This window comes from Cyanistes caeruleus, chromosome 16 (genome assembly GCF_971803275.1).
Source record: "Cyanistes caeruleus chromosome 16, bCyaCae1.hap1.1, whole genome shotgun sequence".
Classification (NCBI taxonomy): domain Eukaryota; kingdom Metazoa; phylum Chordata; class Aves; order Passeriformes; family Paridae; genus Cyanistes; species Cyanistes caeruleus.
The window spans coordinates 11,853,895-11,876,253 of record NC_141716.1 but is presented as its reverse complement, the minus strand read 5'-3'; the positions used below and the strand labels follow the sequence as shown (position 1 = coordinate 11,876,253).

The 22,359-nt window shown below is 51.3% G+C and overlaps 1 protein-coding gene across 2 annotated transcripts in view; it reads right to left on the bottom strand.

Moving 5' to 3' along the window:
* ACSS2 (acyl-CoA synthetase short chain family member 2) overlaps positions 1-22,359 on the bottom strand; it is a 29,496-nt gene that overhangs the window by 2,562 nt on the left and 4,575 nt on the right. Inside the window, exons 3-17 of one of the 2 annotated variants that reach the window (XM_086853386.1) lie at positions 12,201-12,292; positions 11,611-11,714; positions 11,256-11,328; positions 10,417-10,492; positions 9,384-9,498; positions 7,861-7,899; positions 5,115-5,252; positions 4,703-4,873; positions 3,784-3,917; positions 3,408-3,540; positions 2,937-2,993; positions 2,586-2,666; positions 1,973-2,081; positions 1,764-1,832; positions 475-651 (exon numbers count right to left, since the gene is read on the bottom strand). In XM_086853386.1, coding sequence (XP_086709512.1) covers positions 475-651; positions 1,764-1,832; positions 1,973-2,081; positions 2,586-2,666; positions 2,937-2,993; positions 3,408-3,540; positions 3,784-3,917; positions 4,703-4,873; positions 5,115-5,252; positions 7,861-7,899; positions 9,384-9,498; positions 10,417-10,492; positions 11,256-11,328; positions 11,611-11,714; positions 12,201-12,292 — 1,568 coding nt within the window. The remainder of the gene's footprint in view (positions 1-474; positions 652-1,763; positions 1,833-1,972; positions 2,082-2,585; positions 2,667-2,936; positions 2,994-3,407; positions 3,541-3,783; positions 3,918-4,702; positions 4,874-5,114; positions 5,253-7,860; positions 7,900-9,383; positions 9,499-10,416; positions 10,493-11,255; positions 11,329-11,610; positions 11,715-12,200; positions 12,293-22,359) is intronic. The other variant, XM_086853387.1, reaches the window with a different exon arrangement.

The following is a 22,359-nucleotide window of genomic DNA, read 5'->3' as shown; positions in this document are numbered from 1 at the left end:
ACGGCTACAACCAACACCATGACCATTCTGACAGAACAAAGATTGATTCACTCTTGGGTTCCTCCAGAGAAGAAGCTGCCACAGATGTGTTTCATGTATTCAATGGTGCACTTTGCAGTGAAACAGCTCCTTGAGAGCAGAGCACAAACACGCAGAGCACCACCCCAAAGAAACCCCACGATCCTCCCAGGATGTCCCAGTCTGCCAGGGAGAGAGAGCCCTGCTGCGAACAAAAGCCTGCAGAGCACCCCTCACAGGGCTGCCAGCTCCCACAAGGCAGACATGGCATCACATGAGCAGCCAAAGGCCAGCGGAACTAATTTTAGTCTTTGTCAGCCATGCTCTGTAATCAGAGGCACCTTGTGGCAGTTGTCCACGCTGCATTCCCCAGACCACAGGCAGGCACCCAAGCCCTTAACCCCAAGCATCACCTGTCCTCCCCCTGCCTGCTCCCTAGTATTTGGCTGTTGCTACCTTGTTTTTTGAGCTCATCTGTGAGGTTCTTGGTGAACTCGTGGCCCTCTCTCAGGGTCACAAAGCAGTAGAGGCACTCGCCCTTCAGGGGGTGGGGGTGGCTGACCACGGCAGCCTCGGCCACCGCCGCATGCTCCACCAGTGCCGACTCCACCTCCGCCGTGCTCAGCAAGTGGCCTGGAAACAAGAGGGTGGCAAAGCTTTACTGACCTGCAGGAAGAGGCCTGAGGCTGTAAAATGCCCTGAACTATAGATTTGAGAGCATCAGCTGGATGTGCTTGGGAAAGAACAGCTGGAGAGTGAAACTCATTTCTGCAGTGCTCCGGAAGCTGCCAGGTGTCACCTGCAGAAGCCACCTCCTCTGGCTGTTCCCCCTCCCACCTTTAGGCTTCTTTCTGGAACAGATCATGATCAGTTTACAGTGATTCCCTTCCAGAGCACAGGCTGAGGAGCTGGATTTGGCAAGAGGAGACCTGCCCACATGGTGAGCTGGAAGATGCAGAGGAAGAGTTTTCATCTGCAGAGTCCAGGCTCCAGCCCAATGCTGTGGGGAGGGACAATGACCCTCCCTGACTTGGGGCAGGGGCACAACTCAGTCCTGCACACCTCTGCTCCTGTGCCTGTGCTCTGACATTCCACCCTGGCACTGCTGTCCCAGAAAGCTACAGGAAGGTGGTCAACTCCCAGAATGATCAGCTGGTGAGACTCAGGCACTGCTGGTCAGATGAAAGGATGTGATCTGATCCACAGACAAGTAAAGCAGCACCTGAGAGCCAGCAGGAAATACCTGGAGGATACAGGCTCCAGGAAAGGAGGGAGGGAACTGTTAAATAGAGTGTATGGAAAATGATGGGCTGAGAAGCAGCTGAATCTCAGACTCAGTCACGAGAGGTGAGAGAATCTTCAGAGCTCTGAGCAGTCTGATCCAGCTTTAAGGTGAGCCCTCCATGGAGCAGCAGGTTGGAACAGCAACTCCATGGTCCTGCCCAAACTCTGTGATTCCCTGTGGCCCTAAATCCTTCAGCAGAGGTGCCCTGACTGGTTACAGAAGGTTCCTTCTCTCCAAGGCTTTGTCTCCAAGGAAAATGGTGCAGGAAGTCACCAAGTCACAGGCTTATGTGTCCCTGACCCAGCAACTGGATCCACTTTGAGAACAGGTGGCTGGGCAGAAATACAGATGCAGAAGCATCCCCATAAAGCAGGTGTCTTTTGAAATGGATGAAGAAGTGTCACAAAACAAGGTGACAGAAATCATATTGGTCCCCACTGAACATAAAACTCCTTCTTACCAGAAACATTCAACATGTCATCAATTCGTCCTGTGATCCAGTAATAACCATCTTTATCTCTTCTGCAACCTAAAAATAACCAGAAATGAGTGTGAAGCAGCAGTTCCAGCCATCAGAGCAACTGATAAGGGATTCTGAGGGCAGGACAGGGCAGGATTTCCAGCGCTGTCCCCAGGCCCCTGTGACCACACCAGCCTGGACCCCCTTACCATCGCCTGTCACGTAGTACCCAGGGAACTTCTTGAAGTAAATGGTTTCAAACTGCTGGTGCTTTCCATAGAGAGTGCGCATGATCCCTGGCCAGGGCTGCTTAAACACCTGGGGGTGAGAAACACAGAGCTGAGGCGGTGAGAGCCAAACCAATAACCCAGATTTGCAGCACGGTGAGAGAGATGTCACAGACAGTTGTGAGTAGCACTCAGCTGCTGATCCACTGGGAAAGTCTCACCACCTTAGGCCAGGGGGAAGGAGCTTGGCTGAGCAGTTGTTCCCATCCTCCTGCCTTGCCCACATGTGCTGTAAAAGCTCCCACAAAGTTACGGCCTTGGAGGGAGTTCCCACCACCCAAGGGGGTTCCCTGTGTGGACCAGAGTTAGTGGAGGTAGAATCACAAATTTTTTAAGGTTGGAGAAGTCCAGCCACCACCCACATTCACCACTAAACCGTGTCCTCAAGTGCCACCTCCACACGTTTTTGAATGCTTCCAGGGATGGTGACTCTACCCCCTCCCTGGGTCAAAAGATGTGGGTATTCTGCCAGGAATGTCCCAGAGCTCACAGGGAATGGACAAAGGGAGGGTGGGGAAGATCAGCCCTTCCTTACCAGGTAACCTTCTGCTTCTCCTTCCAGCTCTTCCCCCGACTCGCTCAGGATGGCAGGGACCACACCGAAAAAGGGGAATGTCTGCCATGAGGAGCAGGGAGAAAGGAGAGATGGAGGTGAAGCCCTGCATTAGACCCCTGTCAGCCAGAGGGAATGGGAGGCAGGGCAAGAGCAGCTTTGGAGAGCTGTGGTACACGGCACCCGTGAGCATGGCTGCACAGGACTTGGGATTTTGGGTCACCTCCCCATGTGCACCACTGTCCCCCAGCCCCCTGGCAGGCTGCAGCCACCCAGCCATGGCACAGACAGGGCCCTGCTGAGGCTCCTGGGGAGGAGAACACAAGTACTCACAGCAGAGCCCGGCTTCATGGGGGTGGCAGCAGGAAGGGGTGTCAGCATGTGGCCTCCCTGCAAAGAGAGGCAAAAAACAGTGAGTTTGGGCTGTGCCAGCCCATCCCACAGCTGTGCCATCAGCTCTGGGAACAGCATATCCCAGTCAGGGCTACTCAGGGCAGCTGTGGAGACGGGCCCTGGGAAGGATACAGCAGTGGATGGAAAATCTGGGAACAAAGCTTTGGAGCTGCTGGAGGAGAGAACAGTGTGCAGAGCAGAATTTGGAAGAGACCCTTTGGAGAGGAAGGTTTCCCCTTGGAGCCTGTTTGAGTTCCAGGACAGGAAGAGAAGGGGCACATCAGAGTTTCCTGGACAGGCTAAACAAGCAGTCCCCAGAGACCCCAAACCCCACAAATGGAAACGTGCAAAGAGGCCCTGCAGGGAGCACAAGGGACATTGAGGTGCCAGGGACACCCAGCAAGGACTCACCGTCTCTGTCTGCCAGAACGTGTCCACAATGGGACACCTCTCCTCTCCCACCACACGGTAGTACCACAGCCAGGCCTCGGGGTTGATGGGCTCACCCACGGTCCCCAGCACCTTCAGGGACTTCCTGCTGTGCCTGCAGAGAGGAAGGGGCTGGCAGGGGCTCAGCAGGCCGTGGAGAGCAGCAGCTGAGAGACTGCTGCACAGCAGAGCCTGCAGGAACCTCTGGGCTACCCAAAATGGACCTTCCAGGTACAGTTCACAGCCTTCTCAACACTCTTCCATAGAGGAAGAGAGGAGAGCTGGGTCATTTTGGCATCTCCCACTCAACCCTGCTGTGCACAGCCGATGTCCTCGTGCCCCTGGGACCGGCACTCACTTTTTGACAGGCTCCTCGCCGTACTTCATCAGCAGCCGGATGGCCGTGGGTGCTGTGTAGAACTTGGTCACCTTGTACTTGTCAATGATGCTCCACATTCTGCTGACATCTGGGTAGGTGGGGACACCTTCAAACTGAGCAGGAGACAGAGCAGTCACACAGCTGTTCCTCACTGCTCCCCACCTACAGCACCTCCTGTGGCAGGAGGAGCCGAACAGCAGCTGGACCCCAGCATGTCCTTACAGGGGTACCACACAGTGAAACCAGCCCAGCTCAAGGACCCCCCTCACTGGGCAGAGGTCACCCCCCCTCATCCTAGCAGATGTCTCCTGACACCCCCTTGCAGCACAGGCACTTGGGTGCCACCACAGTGACACAGTCCCACCAGCCCAAATGACCCTGCCCATGTGGCAAGAGGTCCAAACACTGACAGAATCACAACCCAAAGTACCAAGAACTCCCTAAAGGCCCCCCCCAACATATCAGTGACTTTCTTGCTTGCATTTCCCTGTGGGTTCTTGGGCACAGGTCTCTGGCTCCCTGATCTGTTACACTGCTAAGAGAGATACAGGCACAGGAGTTAAACAAGATGTCAAATCAGCATCAGCAGGGAAAACATCACTCCCTGATCCCTTTTTCCATTAAGTCAGAGCAGCCCTGGCTCCATCAGTACACAAGGCTTGTACTTTTATGGGAACAAAACAGGGGATCATTTGAGAAAATCATCCAGCCAAAAGCTACACATAAACTTACTCCCCCGAGCAGTCACCATGCCCTCCCTGGAGAGCACCACCCTTCCTCACAGAGCCCTGCACATGGACAGCCTCACAGAGCCATCATGGAGCGGTGCAGGGATGCAGCTCAGCACCACCATCTCCCTTTTCCAGAGTGAGAGCACCCACTGGCATGCAGCACTCACCAACACGCTGGTGGCCCCGTTTGCCAGGGGCCCGTAGGTGAGGTAGGAATGGCCCGTTATCCATCCAATGTCGGCCGTGCACCAGTACACGTCCTCAGGTTGGTAATCAAACACGTATTTAAAGGAGGTGGCAGCAAAAATCATGTACCCACCCACGGTGTGCAGCACACCCTGCGAGGAGAAGGCACAGGAATGTCAGGAGGAGCTCCCACCATCACCCTCACCCTGTCAGGACCAGCTGAGCATCACTGAGCTCCAACAGCAGCTGAGCAGCAATGACCAGCACAGCCCCTTTCTAAGACCTCTGTAGCTCCTCTTCCTGCTGGGGCTTCCCATCTCCCCCCTCACCAGTTCCCCCAGCTGAGGGGTTCCTGTGGCTCAGCCTGGCCCGTGCAGGGAGCTGGGGGCACACCTTGGGTTTCCCAGTGGAGCCGCTCGTGTAGAGGATGAAGAGCTCGTCCTCGGCGTCACACCACTCGGGCTCACACTCTGTGCTGGCACCACGTGTCAGCTCATGCCACCACGTGTCCATGGCTGGGTTCCAGGGGGTCTGAGGAAAGCACAAGATTTGAAACAGGCTTGTCCAAAAACAAGAGAAGGGCGATGAGAAGCACAGCTCAAACCTCGCCCCCGTCACGGGCCATCCAGGGGGATGTTCACAGCACAGCCTGCTGCAAACCATGCACCAGAGCTGCAGCTCCCATTCCCAAAGCTTTTCACAGCCCACAGCCACAAGGAAAACCTTTATACACGGTCTGGCTGCATGACCTGAAGCAGCGTCCAGACCACAGGTAACAGCAATGAATCCCCGTGGGCAGCAGCAGCCAAGGGAGGCTGGCAGCAGCTGCTCTGGGCTGCTCCCACAGTCAGGCTCCTCCTGCCCTGTGGGGCTGCCCCGAGCTGCAGTCCCACAGCAAAGCAGCAAGCACAGCCTCACATCCCACAGCCTTACATCCCACAGCCTCACATCCCACAGCCTCACATCCCACAGACCCACATCCCACAGCCTCACATCCCACAGACCCACATCCCACAGACCCACATCCCACAGCCTCACATCCCACAGCCCCACATCCCACAGCCCCACATCCCACAGCCCCACATCCCACAGCCCCACATCCCACAGCCCCACATCCACACATCCCACAGCCTCACATCCCACAGCCCCACATCCCCACATCCCACAGCCCCACATCCACACATCCCACAGCCTCACATCCCACAGCCTCACATCCCACAGCCCCACATCCCACAGCCCCACATCCCCACATCCCACAGCCTCACATCCCACAGCCTCACATCCCACAGCCCCACATCCACACATCCCACAGCCTCACATCCCACAGCCTCACATCCCACAGCCCCACATCCACACATCCCACAGCCCCACATCCCACAGCCTCACATCCCACAGCCCCACATCCACACATCCCACAGCCTCACATCCCACAGCCCCACATCCCACAGCCTCACATCCCACAGCCCCACATCCACACATCCCACAGCCTCACATCCCACAGCCCCACATCCCACAGCCTCACATCCCACAGCCTCACATCCCACAGACCCACATCCACACATCCCACAGCCCCACATCCCACAGCCTCACATCCCACAGCCTCACATCCCACAGCCCCACATCCCACAGCCCCACATCCCACAGCCTCACATCCCACAGACCCACATCCCACAGCCCCACATCCCACAGCCCCACATCCCACAGCCCCACATCCCACAGCCTCACATCCCACAGCCCCACATCCCACAGCCTCACATCCCACAGCCCCACATCCCCACATCCCACATCCCACATCCCCACATCCCACAGCTTCACATCCCACAGCCACCTGTCCCACACATCCTGTGGGGGCCTGGCCCGAGACAAACAGCAGCATTGTGGGCTCACACTGCTTGGCCCTGCTGGCCCCCAAAAAGATCTGCTCTCCAGGTTTTTAGGCAATAAATACCCTAGTAAGAAGTGACTGCACCAGTGCTGAGCCATCCAGCACTGGCTGGCTGAAGATGCCAGAACTGTGACAGAGCCACCAAGCCTGTGGCTGGTGGGCACAGGTCACCCTGAGGACTGTTCTGGCTGCCCACCTCTCCAGGGTGGTGGCAGAGTTAAGCACAAGGCTTAACTTCCCCTGACCTTTTCACCTTTCTCAGAGAAGCTTGGGGGAAGCTGGGCAGGGAACACACCCCAGCCTCAGCTCAGACCTCCACTTCCCACATCTCTGTGAGGGCAGGTACCTGAGCCAGGGCCCTGCACATTTCCTCCTCACAGCCAGCCTTGCCACAGCTCCCTCAGCTGGGGTGCACAGAGAGCAGCCACATGGTGACTCCCTGCAGCCCTAAAGATGTTCATGAGACATCTGGAGGCACTGGGACCCCACAGCCCAGCACACAGCCCCCTCACATGTGGTGCAGGGGACACCAGCTGCTTGACAGCTTGGCACAGCTGAGCGCACTTGGAAAGCTTTCATGGACCTCCACGGTTTCACCTGGCAAAGCAGTTTCTGCAATTCTATCCTATCAGCAAGCTCCCAGCAAGGCACCAGGTAAACAAAGCCTTAACCAGCAGTTTTCTCTTGCATCCCTCCTGCAAGGATCCCTGATTTAGCAGCCAGCCTTCAGTGCCCGAGGTGGAGGTCAGACCCATGGCACTGTGTGTCTCTGCCTGCCTGCTCTGGGGCTCCAGAGGCCACAGCTCCTTGGATGAAGCAGGCAGACTCCACATGCTGGATTTGGAGATCCAGGTTTGCTGCCTGTGGCCAGGAAGCTGCAGGTGCCTCCTGCCAGCCTCCCCACAAAGGGAAGTGCATCATGAGAGCTGCTTTTGAAAGGCAGAGAGCCAGAGCCTGACCTGGATGCTGCCACTGCATCCCAGTGGCTCTGCACTCCCCTGGCAGCACACTGGCCTGTGCCCAGAGCTCACAGGTGTGCCTCTCTTTCTGGAAGCACTGGTGGCACTGCATCCACCCCACACCGTGGGCAGCTCTGCCAAGCTGGGTGGGCTCTGTCACCGACATGCAGCTGCTGGCACCACGGTTAGAAGGGCACGTGTGGCTGGGCAGCCAGAGCAGTTAAGGGAGGTGGGGAGCTGCAGGGAAGCAGAGGAGAGGTGCCAAAAAGAGGAAGGCAGTGCTGTGTGTAAATACCTTGGGATGGAGTCTCTGTGAGCTTTCAGTCTTTTTTTCCTGTTAAAAATCCACAAAGAGGGTGTGAAATCTGGGAAGCGGAGGATCCACACCACTGCAGGCAGGCAGATGGAAGCCCACAGGCTCAGAGGTTGGGAAATCACCCTGGCAGGCTGGAAAATGCTCAGATCCAGGGCCAGGCCAGGAGATGCCCTCTGAGCAGAAGCCTGACCATTTCCATCACCTTCCCTGGGTACCAGCTGCCTCCAGGGCTGGTCCCCAAAGCCACCCCCTGCATATGGCTGGCTGGGAACAGAGGCACAGAGCCAGCCCACAGACCATCCAATAGCCTCACACAAGCCAATGGCATAGTAAAAATGCATCCACAAGGGAGAGAATCCTCAATAAAGCATCCAAACAAGTAGAGCAGAGAGAACCAAAGGCCAAGAGACACCCTCTAGCCTCCTCTCAGGTCATTCTGCACAATAACCTCACCTTGACTACTGAAACCAGCACAGGGGCAGGCTGCCTTGCAATCACCCTGCCAGGGAAACTTCACACAAGAAGGCTGGTCTGCTCCAGTTTCCCCATTCCTTTGCATCTACCCTGCCCTCACAAGAGAAGAGGCAGAGCAGGCCAAAGAACATACCCAGGCTGTGAAACAGAGTAACACCCCAACAAAATTAACACAGCTGAATGAGGGAAAATAACTCAAAGGCAGAGAATCTGCTGGACTTCTTGTTCCAGGGATGTGCACAGACCATTCCTCCTGAAAGCAGAGTCTAAACCTCAAATACCCCCCAAACACAAACCATTTCTGAGCCAGCAGCAGTCTGGGGATAACTCAGCGCTAATAATCACCCAACACAGAGGAACAGAAGACAATGTGGCAAGATTTGGAGCCATGGGGTAGCTGAAAGTAACCTGCCTTTGGAGCAGGTAAGGGCTGGGCACAGCAGGGCTGCTCAGCAGGCAGCCACAGCTCCAGAACACCTTCTCCTCCTTCCACCCCCATCTCACCACATGCCTCTGGCCCACATCCTTTCATCTGCAAAGGAAAGCCCCAGCCTGAGAGCTGACAGAGTTCCTGTGCCAGCTGCACAGACTCTGCTCTGCTCTCAGCAGAGGATTGCTGCCCCGTCACAGGACTGCACTGAGCTCACGCCACGAGCACAAATCTGGGTTTCCTCTCCTGCTGCCACTGCCACAGCTACAGAACAGCACAGCATTGCACAAAATGGGAGAGAGACAAAGGGTGAGGAAGGAAAAGCCTTGCTGTAGGCAGAGGAAAATGGGCATCTTGTCCCTGGTGGCTTTGGAAGGTGTACCCGGTGTCCTGTGGGCTGGCAGTTTGTGATGAGGGTGTTAAAGAAAGCAGCAGGGAGAGGATCTGGTAAGGAAAAGGAACCATTTCTCAGACCACTCACATGGCATTGTCAGCAAGGAGGGGTGTCAGGGAATCATTGTAGTGGTTTTGCACTGATCAGTTTGCTGGTCTCAGGCCCATGGTAATAAAACCCCCTCTCATCCCACCAGGAACACACCTGTACTTCCTGGCACAGCCTTTTCAGAGGAGGAGACTTGCTGCAGGTCCCATCCACTGCTATCTCTTCCCTGCCCAGGTGCTTCACCACGATGCACTTTTTCAAAGAGGATCCCCTGTAAAAGGCAGGAGCTGTCACACTGGGCTGCTCAGGGGCTGAGCCAGCCCTTCCTGGGATTCACAGGCAGCACTGGAGGCAGGGCAGGGGTCTGGAGCTCCTCTTGTTGAGCTGGAGCATTTGCTGCCATGCAAACTGCAAGTACACCATCAACTTCCAAGGACACCAGCCACAGGAACAGCTCAGAGAACAGGAACAGTCTGTGCACAGCTTACTGGGGATTTATCAGGTGTGATTCCTGGGGAGAAAGTGGGGGTCCCACAAGTCTCTCTCCCAGGACACTGCTGAGGAAATTCATTACAAATTCCAAATTTTCCTTCCTGTGACCAGGAACAAGCCCTCCCACCAGGAGATGTTAGTGGCTGCTCCAACCCCTGGGCATGACTGACTGTCTCAGAGGGAGGAAAGGCTTCCAAAGCCTGATTATACATCAAGGAAAGGCATAGGTGTTTGCCCCCTCATGAGGGCAAAGACAGCCTACAAAACACTGGCAGAATGATCTTATTTCCCTTCAGCCCTATTCAGGGTATCAACACAGTCTCCACCAGTTAGTTCCCAGCTTCAGGATCACTTCTGTCCTCTCAGGTAGCTATTTTTACAGACAGTAGCTATCTTTACAGACATAAAGACTTATGTTTTCCTAAAGAGTTTGAATTTCTAACGTGCAGACTATCTGCCCTGAATTTCCATGTTTGATCTAACACACAAACCCACATTCAGTCTCTCACAAGCTACACAGATGCTGTGTCTGTAAGCTTGGCAAAGTAATTTCCCCAGGATTATTTCCCTTTCTGTAACATCTGATGAGTGTTTGTGTCAGATCTGCTGCAGAGTCTGCCCACCTAAGACAACTCCCATTTGTGCAGGAGAAGATTCTGGCAGCAATGGCCTTTTCTACAAGGGAATCCAAACTTACTTGTCTATACATTTCCGGATGGCTTCATCTGCAATCTGCTTCAAGTTGACCAGTTTGTCCCCTCGATAAAAGGCATCTGCAAAACAGTGAGGGAAACATCAAAGGGGCTTCTCAGCCAAGGCAGCCTGGGACAGTTGGACCAACAAGCAGTTTCAGGAGAGCAGAGCTCATGAATTGGAGTGAGGGGAAGCAGACAAGCAGCTGATGGGAAAGCTTTCCCAATGTTAGCCTAGAGAAACAGATGCCAAAAGGCACGGTGGAATTCCTTCTCTGGGAGAGGTCCGAGTTTGACCTGACAAATCTCTTGGGAATATTCTGTGGGAAATAATCCAATGCATCCAGAACACAGATTGCAGTTAAGTCAGTCCTTTTCATGCCATGGGAATTAATAAAAACACTATTTCTTGCACTTTTGGAAAAAACAGATGGGAAAGTGCAGTGGTCTTACATGCAACTACTGCCACATTCTTGATCCTCACTTTATAAGGCTGAGAGCTGCAGCAGTAATGTCCTTAAAACTGGGAAGGGTGGGAATTCTTACATTAGGCTTGCCTCATGATGCATCTTGCAACCATCTGGCTGATACTCAGAAGAAACATGGATGAGAAGTGTTTGGAAACACTATTAGCAGCTGGTGACATCAAGCTTTACAGGACAAACTGGGGAGCTGCCTGGAGGTTCCACATGTTTAGAGTGGGAAGAACATTTGGGCAGAGCTCCAGCACTGCTTTGGGAGGCTCAGCTGAGGCACTGCCCCTCCCTGTGCCCCTTCCAGGCTTTAAAGATAAAGACCTCTCAGTCAGGCAACAGGAGGAGAGTGTCTCAGACATGCGTTTTACCTGCCGTGATGAGGAGAGAGCAACCGCAGTCAAGGATCCTCTCGCAAAGGGAGTCTGCAGAGAAACCTGCAAACTGCCAGAGATCACACAGCAGATCAGCAAGGGCACACAGAAACCCAGCCCCAAACCCCACAGCTGCTGTGCTGTTCACCCGAGACAAATGATTCACCACCAGGCACTGATGGAGAGAGCTAAAGGAGCTGATTGCACAGTTAATGCAGGCAAACAGCTGCATCTGAAGCGAGTTTCCATCCATCTCACGGTCAGCACTCATCTTTCCAGCTCCTCTCCCCAAACCAAGAGCTGCTCCCCTCAGAGCTCAGTGCCAACAGCAGCACAAAGAGCTTGTTCCTACCACAACAGAGTGCAGAGCTCCAATCCTGGCACAGGCAAGCATGGCTACAACCAGCTCCAGGATCATTGGCAGGTAGATGGAAACCCGGTCTCCTTTTTTCACCCCTATGGAGGGAAAGCATTTGTCAAAATGAACACATTACATGGCAAAACAACAGGATATAGAAATAAATAAATTACTTTAATTCCATATTTTTATGCACACAATAAAGCTTCAGCTGGAGTTGGAGCTGAAGCAGCCTTGGGTTTTGCCTTTCAGGAACTATGGCTCTTGAGATATGAAGACAATGAACAATCCACGTTCTCATCTGCCTCCCTGAATGAAGCAGGAAAGTAACCGGAGCCCACTGCTTGTTGGAAAACCCCAGAGCATGAAGTTTTTAGCACTGATTTCTTCCTTGTACAACTGATATGACCAGCACTGATCAGTTTTCACAGACAGAGCCAGGAATGAATCTGCACGTTGCAGAGCACATTGATGAGCATTACTCAACAGACTGGTAACCACACAAGCAGTGACCCCAATCTCCAAACCCTTGGCCAAATGCCTCCCCAGTATCCAGTGTTCCTGCACGTTTTCCCAGCGTGTACCTTGGCTGCGAAGGACGTTGGCAAACTGGCAGACTTTGTGCAGCAGCTCACGGTAGGTGATTTTCGTGGAATCCCCAGGTTCATTCCCTTCCCTGGAAAAGCAAGATAATCTTTGTTACTGTGCAGTAGTACAAGGTAAGAGTGACACTGAAAACTGCTCTGGCCAACAAATATGTCCTCACCTGCCCTTCTGAGCAGAGAGTAACCAAACTCCAGAAATCCAGTTCTGGACTAAAGTTCTCCAATAGTAGGAACATTCTGTCCAAAGTGCCCACCCCTTGTGTAGATCACTACCAAAAGCAGTTGAATGCGTAAAATGGAAATACTGGCACTTTCAGAGAGGCAAAGTTAAGAGTGCACAGGCTCAGGAGCACTCTGGGATTTATGGCATGGCTCCCTCACTCCTGGGTGCTCACGCCTGCAGATATCTCTCCATGAAACATGGGCCAATGTGCAGCAACACCCAGCCCCCAAATACCTGACATCAGATGGGCTGTGATGGGATGCCAAGGCCTGTCTTGTTTTCCAAGGTCATATATAAATACACCCATGTATGTTTGTTCAGTGTCAAGCCTGCTCTGCCTTATTCTCCCTGTGCTCCTCTGTGAACCAGCTCCAGGCTTCTGCAGCCCTCTGATGGGAAGGAGAGCCAAGGGACAATGTCACATCCCTAGGGAAATGGCTTGCTACTGACAGCCTCACTGATACAAGCTCTGCTCTTGCCCCATGTAGAACAGGTGTTCTAAACCTGTTCCACCTGGATCATCATTCGTGGATCTCGTGCTTACACACTTGCCTTACCCCTCTTGATACCCAGTTACCCGCCCTGGCTTCCACAGTGCTCTGCAGCAACTGGGCCAGGGATACCTGCACTGACACAGCACGGGGAATCTTCCCACCACTGGCTGCTGGAAGGGTGATTCCCTGCTTGGTATTTTACGCAAGTTTGGCCCCTTGTAAGTGCAAAGGGGAGAGACACAAGAATACAAAGCTAAAGCAAAGCGTGGGAATGTGAACCAGGGCCCAAGGCAGGTGTCTCAGCCTTGACATCCCAGCATTTTCCTCTCATTTCCCCATCGCAGCCAGAAGCATCACTTTGAGCTAAATGACATGTGAAACTATTAGTCAAGGTCCCATACAGCAGGACTCTCAGCTAGGAAAGGGAAACCAGGAAATCAGTTTCCTTTTTCATTCTGTTACTTGAGGTCAAAGATGCAAGAGCTGATTCCAGTGCTGGGCTGAGCAGCTGTAACTGATCCAGCACACAGGAACAACATCTGCTTCTGCTGTGTCTGGCTGCACACTGAGTGCCTTCCCTCACCATCCAGGTTTTCCTTTGTGCACCTACACCAAGGCTGGTGCTGTGCAAACCTGCTGATGTCCAGACGTGCAGGATCACTGTGTGTGCAGCTCTCCCCTTGGCCACAAGCCCTGCTATGGAATAGCTCTTAGAAGACAATTTTAATGCTTCCAAATGCAAGCTGAAGCATCCCAGCCCACTAATCCGTCACCTGAAGGTCACTGAGGTCTGCTGGGCACCAAAGGCAGGCCCTGTGCAAGCCAGTCCCCAGCTCAACAGAGCAGGAAGGAGATGTCCCTTTGTCCGTGCTCTGGCCCAGCAAAGGATCTAATGACAGCCTTTACTAAGAGAGGAACACATTAGGAGGAAGGACTAGCACAGGCTGCCCAGGGTCCTGTGTGCTATTTGGGGGCTGAGCAGCCAAGGGGGAGAGGCAGCCAGGTCACCCAAGCTGTGGGCTCTCAGGGGAGCTGCCCTGCACACGGTGCCCATGAGGGACACAGACCTATCCTGAGCCATCCGGCACGAGGCACAGCTCAGACATTCCTGCTCTCCCTGCACATGAGAGGAACATCTCAAATACGCCAGGTCCTCCTCCTTGGCAGGATTTTGGAGGGAGACTCAGGCCAAGGAATGTACCCAAGCTCGTCCTGAAGGCCAGAACTAAAGCCTCTTGCTTAAAGGCACTGCAGGAAAAGCACAGAGCAGAGTCAAAGAGAAGCTAAAACTATTGTGAGAATTTTCAGGGGCTTTCAAAGTCCTTTCTGCCCATTTGCGTGACTGCAAAACAGCCCCACTACCACCAGCAGGGCAAACCTCAGGCTTCAGATTTTAAGAAGACCTTTTGTTCAATGGAAAACAAATCATGTCCTTGTTTCTACAGGACAAGATGCCTCTTCTCGATGCATCTCCAGCCAAGGCCTCGAGCAGTTTCCCAAGAGCAGGCAATTGCTTTATGTCTCCCTGCCTCTGAAAATAGTCTGGAGTGCCCACAGCTGTACTCAGCGGGCTACAGCAGCACTCAGACTGCTCGGGCCTCTGCTCTGGCACAAAAGCCTGGTGAATGATGGATTTTAGACAGGGAATTAAAAGGAATGCCCACTTGCATGCTATTGAGTACTCTCTGTCAAAACCAAGTCGTGGCATCCAAGTTCTGCCAGCAGCATCTTCTCAACAGTGCTCATCTGACATAAGCAAGAGCTGTCAGCCCTGAGCATCTCACACGGGCTCCTTTGTCCAAATTATACTGAAAAAGAAATAAAACTGCAAAAATAAACCTCAGTCTTCTGAAAACAGCACTGCAGAACTCACCTCTGCAGTTCTAACCCCATCAAATCCAACACTCCCCAAATACATCTTTTTTTTAAGATCTATTGGTGAAAATAGTTGGCAGCAGCACTGCTGTGATTGTTCATATGCAATCTGTGCTCTAACAGCAAGGCTTCTTCTGAAAGGAAAATCCAATTCTCAGCTCCCCAAACTTCACAGATATTTCATTAGATGAAATACATGGTGAAGCATGAAGTGAGTCTGACTTCTTTTCATCTTCAAACCAAGTCCTACGTTTAGCAACTGTAATCCAAAATTTTACAGTATCGCCTGGCTCATGGAAGGAATGCATCTCAGATTTTTAGCACTTGAGAAGCCTGTGTTTTACATACTGAATGTTGTGTGAATGCTCTGCTGGAGAAAGGCAAGTTTGGCCATATATAATATATACAGAAGAAATTCTTCCCCATGAGGCTGGTGGGGCCCTGGGACAGGGTGCCCAGAGAAGCTGTGGCTGCCCCATCCCATCCAAGGCCAAGCTGGATAGGGCTTGGAGCAACCTGGGGTAGTGGAAGGTGTCCCTGCCCATGGCAGGGAGTAGAACTAGGTGACCTCCAAGGTCCCTTCCAACCCAAACCATTCTGATTCTAAGATCTCCAGTGACCCACCCAGTGACTCAGTAAATGCAAGTTCTTCAACTAAACACAGAGATGCACAACAGATGATGCCATGTCACAGGAACAATTTGCACAGTGGGGAACCACAGAAACACTCAATGATCTCACAGGGCTTTTCCAACCTAGTTAATTCTGTGATTCTGTGACTCCAGGAGAGCAGAGATGGGGACTGTGGGAATGTCTTGCCTAGAACATCTCTGCTGCCATCTAAAGTAAAACATACTCAGAGCCCCAAATCCCTCCGAATGCAGCATGAGAGATCTCCAGCTCCTGCTTCACCAGCAGCCTGTCTCCAGATCAGGGTACAAGGTAAAGGAAGGAATTTTCCTGCTGTGGTGACAGCTCTTCACGTGCAAGGTCACCGGGGTGCCCAGGAGGGCTTCATGGCTCCCTGATCCATTCCACATCCAGAATTAGAGCAGCCAAAATGCCAGGCAGAGCTGGGCCAGCCAGGTTCCTGCCATGTGGGGAATGTGCTCACGTGTGAGCCGCATGGGCAGCAAGAGCCCTGGGCTCAGCTGCTCACACACCTCCTGCCATGACCTAGCCTTGGCTGTTCTTAGCCCCAAAAACTGCTGCTGAAAAGGGTCTGCCTCGACATACCTTGGCTTCTCAGGAATAACAGCAGCCAAAACTGAAAAATAAAAAAAAAATAAAAATCGGATTTCTCCCTACGCTGCAGCCTTGCTTATGCCATTTGAGAGAGGAACGGCACTCAAGTAAAGGCAGCCTTTTAAATCTGTTTTTGAGAAAATAGACTACATTGAAACATGAAGTTTGGGGAGAACAGCTGTACAAGATAATCAGGAAAGAACACTGTTTCATCAGAAAAAAATTCTGGTATTTGCATGGATTGTTCAATATGGAAATGCTCTTAACTGCACAGATGGGTCTGCAGCAGGTCTGCAAAAAACCTCCATGAGAACATTTCATAATAACGGGGCAGACTGCCCAGCCCTGTCCGTGTTTAACGTCACTATCTCCCATCACAGTAATGTAAAATTCCCAGAGGAGTTCTGGGAAGGTTTTGTGAGCAGCAGGTTTACCAGAAAGCCCAACCCCACCATCACCACACTTAAATCCCCTTGCATCACAAGGATCATGAAAGAAGAAGTTGTGTAATGACAGGACTCAGCTTGGGAGGGGCTGGTGAAAAGGTTTTCCCAGCGTGCTCAGAAATATTTGGCAGCACTGAGAGAACATCTTTGAGAAAACCTCGAAACAGAAAGCCCAGGGAAAAGAAGAATCTTCCAAGTTTGATACCATCACTTCCTAAATCCACACAGTTGACTCTGACAACTGCATTAAAACCATGCATCAATTTTCCCCTCCAGTTTCCCCATACACTTAGGTAGGGCCTAACAATGCTCTGCTCTCAAACCTATTTCTGAGCCAAACCATCCCAACTTAAAGTTGATCATGAATCTAGCATGAATGGGCTCCTATTGCCAAAAGCCAGACCAGCTGTGTCAAAGCAGGAGCCCTGCGCTCTGCAGGGCACAATGTTCTGTGTTCAGCCCCAGGCCCATCCCCTCCAGCTCAACTGACTCCAACACAGGCACCATGTATTTTACAGAACAGCCAAAATGGAGCTTATTTCTACAGGGACACTGGGTCCCACTGGGTCATTTGTTCTTTAATCAAGGAATCAATCCTCTACTCACCTTTAAAAACAGCTATACGGACACGCAGCCTACAAAGCAAACACCCAACACCCTGCATAGTTATTACTGTCCCATAGGAAAACCACATCCATCTTTCTGTCCTTCCTTCTCACTAAATACATTCCCAGCTACTCTTTGTATCTGCAGCTTTCAGAAGCTGAACAAATACCAGAGGCATCTAAAGAAATAATATTTACCTTGTGCAGCCCAACCACTGTTCATTCTGCCATACCCTGAGCAATCCTATACCAGAGCCCAGCTGGAGGTGGACACTGCTCCAAAACCACTCTTTATTTATCAACCTGCCAAAACTCCCTCCAGTTATCCCACTCACACCAGGCTATACCCTAAAATCTACTTCAAGCCCCTTCCTTTAGGCAGTGGGATGCTCAGACATCTCTAAAGGAATCAACACCTCCCACTGAAAACTGCTGGTTCATCAGCCGACATGGGCAAGTGAACTCAGTGCCATGGGATTTGCACACTCTGTGCTCACACCTGAGCACCAGAACACTCCAGGGGAACAGTTTTGAGGAAGACAGGATTGACAGCAGCCAGCAAATCCCTCCTCAAGGGAAATGTACTCTCACCCTGGCATATTTGACAAGGTAAGTCACTATACCAGTCATACAGACCACATGTAAATACCCTGGTGATGGTGTCAGCAGCCACTCTGTGCTGCAAGCAAGGAGAATTTGCTCTCTTTGGCTTCATTATTTTCCTACTTACTCAGTGTGATACTGAGTAACCATCAAGTCAAGAGGAAAAGCATTAACTCTAACTCTTACTTTCTGAAGTACTTTAAAATACAAGAGAACAACCAGTGGAGAAAAACAACAGCTTTTTGCCTATTTTATTTAGGGGAGAGGTTTTTTTAACAGCAAATTTTAATTACTTTTTTTAAAAACAAAGTAATCATATAGCGTTGCAACAGAGGTCATGTGCAAGACTCACCCAGCACGTTGTGGAGTTTGGCTGCCCCCAGCCAGCATTTGCAATCCCACCAGCCAAACCCACTGAATGCTGCAGAAGAATGTGTGAGTTTAACATGAGAGGAGACATTTTAGATGTTTACCATCAGTGAGGTTTTCAAAGGAGCATGGACTATTTTTACCAGTCCAGTGGGAGTAGGGCTTATATTGAGTACAAAACAGCTGATTGTTTGTTTAAACAATTTACAGTTGGGCTGTTGAACAGACCCTGGATGAAGCTTCTGTAAGTAAAATAATCTACGAGCTGCCTGCAGCTGAGAAATGCCCCATTTTGGGAAATAGCCACATCTCTGGTGGGAACATTCTGCCAAATTTTGAAGAGCTTCTAGAAACACAGAAAGCTAGGCAAGGCAATTTCAATGAAGGTTCAAACAATATCCATAAAGGCATGGTAGGAAATTAAGCTTTCAATCAGATTTTTGGTGGACATTTCAATTTCATGCATCATAAACCTCCAGAGGTGAAGGCCAGGTATCACCTGCTGGAATATCATTTAGGGAACATCTCTTACATGATGGTCAGTGGAAACAGGAATGGAAAACATACTTCACTATCACTAAATAAATCATAAAATGATTTATTTATCTGGGTCTGGGTTGGAAGAGACCTTAAAGACAATCAGGTTCCATGGGCACGGACACCTTCCACTAGACCAGGTTGTTACAAGCGCAGTCCAACCTGGCCTTGACCACTCCCAGGGATGGGACAGCCACAGCTTCTCTGAGCACTATCAGGTAGCCAGGGTGTGACAAAGCAACCAGGAAGGCCCCCAACTTCCTTGAGGGACTCCCCTGAAGAAGGGAGGTGACATCTATGAAAATGAATTAATGGCAAACTGCCCGGGCTCACGATTTCCTACCGCACCTCATTTCGACATTTCCAAGTGATGTGCAGAAATGCAAACAGAGAACTGAAACCCTGCTCCAAAAGGGGGGAGGTGAGAGCTCTTGTGAAACCACTGGCCATCAACAATTCAGCCCAAGAGCTCTGGGCACAGAGAGTCCACAAGGCACAGCAACCCACCAGAAAAATGCCACGCTTTGAACGAGCACCTGCTCACACCTCTTTTGGCAAAGCCTGAGCATTTTGACCCCTACTTGGAGCAAGTCTCACCCACGTGTAGCTGGAGTCCTTGTCCACTGCTGCTCCATTCACACCAGGGTGCCAAGGGAGAACACACAAGCCATTCACACAGCTAAAATAATCAGGTTTTCTAGTCCAGTGAGCAAACTGAAGGCTCTGATCTTCCGTGTCCTGAATCCATACAGAAGTTCACCATCCTCTCTGTCCATGAACTCCATTTATCCACAGCAAGTTTCAAATCTCCAGCCAATATTTGCAATATGCCATCACTGCACAATCATGGTGCCCCTCCCTAAAGCAATCAAGTATTTTTTAAACATATCCAGTTGCCTGTAATAGCTGCCAGCAGAACAAGACAGAAGTTTCACAGACATGAGAAAATCCAGGTGCCATAGTCTGTGCACACCCACCCCTCATACTGCCCCAGGTTATTGTAACAACCACACCCCTAGAACCATGCCTGGCAGCACTGCACAGGGTATAAACCAACCTTTTCAGGTAGGGCTGTAAGCAGAAATTCATGAAAAGTTATTAAATCCCCCATGCTGAATCTAGAGAGCTGTCAAAGCAATGAAGAGGATGAGGAAAAGGCACTAAATAACAACATAAAAGCTGTCACTGATATCATTTACACAGCAGGAAGTGCACTTGTGTTCACAGTAGCTCGGCCAAGAGTCTCTCAGACTAAACCAAAGTAGCATGTTGGGTCAGAACCATGGCTGATGTTTGGCCTCCAGGAGCAACAGCAGGAGATGCTGTTTCTGGAGCACGTGAACCTGGCCACCATCAGCAATTCTGTTTCAACATTGCCCTTGGCAGTCCTGCTGCTGACCCTGGAGAGCATCCACTGAAAGTGAGGAAGCAAAGGGCAAGGCTAAACCAGATCCATAAAAACACTCTTCTTCCAGGTACACTTGAATTGCTTTCTTGAAGGAGCCTTTCGTGGGAAACCTCCCAAAGGTGGTGTGAGAAGAGCCATCTCTGTGTGCTCAGCACCACTGGCCTCGTGCTCCAGCAGCTCTGCCAGCAGCTCCACCACCACCTCTCCCAGTGACCCAGTTTCACTGCCCCCCTAGGGATAAAAGACAGATTTACTGGTTCCCAGGACCCTCTCCATTGCCCTCTCTGGGCAAAGGGGGACTGGCAACCTCCCAGCCTTGGCACTGCAGCCTTTTGCAAATACCACCAGCTTACCCTGGCCAGCAGCTCTGCAATTCCACATTCAAGTTCCTGCCCCTATCTGGGGCACATGCCATCTAACCCTGGGTACTTAGAGACATCCCACTTGTTTATCTGGTCCAATACTTCCTGGATATTCCCTTGTATTTATATGGACGGATGCTGTATCCCTGCCAGTAGCAGCTACCAAAGGTTTCTGAGCAAAAGGCTGGAAACAAACAGGTCCAACAAAACTCAAATGAAAGCTGCTACCCTGATTCAAGGCAGCTGAGCTGCTCTCCCAGGCAGAAGTTAAACAACCCCGTCTTCACTGCTCTGCTGTGAAGCAACTCCCCAAGTGCTACCCGAGTGCCTTCTCTCGTAACAGCTTTGACTCAACAGAGAAGAAAAACCCCACTCTGTCTCCAGGAGCAGCATTACGTTATTTGAGCTGAGTAAAAACTACTTCCAGAGAAAAACTTCAATAAAGTGGAATGCCCTCCCATGGAGGCACGAGTCCAGGGTTGTTTCTGAATGGGCCAAACCACAGGAGACCAGAGGCACTGGGTAGTCAAGTGGTCACCAAGCTTTAATACCTGTCCCTTTCCTTCCTTGCACTGCACAGCAGAACTGCATGAGGCTGCAGCACTTGCCAGCTCCCTACTCCTGCCCTGCCTGGCATTCTGGGATGGAAGAGGCTCTGCAGAGCAGGAACAGGGCTTGAGATCTCCAAAACATCAAACTAATCACCTTTCTCAGCATCTCCCTGCAAATCAGCAAGTGTACCTGAAAGGGATGAGTCAAGTTCTGCTTTCAAGTCAGTCCTTGGAATGGAAAAGCAACTTCGAGTGATTCCGAGCATGCCAAGTGCCTGAGTACCACAGTGCTCAATCTGCTGACTCACAGCATCCAGGAAAGCACACCCCACACATGCCTGAAGGAGGTAGTTGGCTGTTCTCAGGTATTTATTTCATCCCTTTGGCACAACCACTCACCTGGGAACTACCCTGGAGATTTCACTAGTAATGAACAGGATGGAGGATGCAGCACATGAGTAGAACAGAAACACTTGTGACAGAAGAACAGTGACAAGAGAAAATGGACCTTGCACACACATACAGAGCCCTTGGTAACAAGTTTTAGACCATGATCCCTGTGTTTTCCAGTCCCTCAGGACAAACTGAAAACCTCAAACCCTTAAGAGGCATCATCACCATGCTGCCCTGGAGCAACATTATCTTTGTATCTCATCTGCAACCCACAGCGGAGAATTCAGAGCAGATACATGAAATCAGTTAATTTTAAACCAATCATGACCTTGCTGCAAACAGCCCACAGCCAAAATTAGAGATTCCATCCACCTCTGGAGTTACACTTGAGGAGAAGCTATGAGTCCCCCCCAGACCCAGGCTGTACATGAGTGTCCAAAGACAGTGGCTGCTTGCACTACCACACAGCACTAACCACACTGCTTGGTGACTGCCCAGAACTGGGAGAGGAAAAATTTCAAAGCAGCCAGGAAAGCACATGACTTGGACATGCCTGAGCTACTACACTACTCCCCATACTCCCTGTTTAATACCATGTTTCTATTGACGCTCCCCCACCTCCACTCCTGCACTACCCACGCAGCTCAGTCATCCCCATGACGCAGAGATATTCCTCTTTGGAGGGATGAGAAATGCTGTCTGAAGCTCCCAGTTTTGTCACCCTCTCCCACACTGGCAGATTTCACAAAACCCACCAGAAAAGAGCTACACTATCTGTGATGGAATCTACAACTATCGTAGCCCTTGAAGTAGGTACGAGATTTACAGCTTCAGAAAGTACTACTACATTCAATGTAATTTATTACCTATTTAGGTGCACAGAATGTGCCTGATTTCCAGAAGCAGAGCATTGTACTGTTCAGCAGTGCTTCCAAAAGAATTTATATCTGCCAAAACCAGCAATCCATCCCTCTGCACACACAACTGGGAGATGACACGGATTGCGGGGGAGGCACCTCAGACAGGG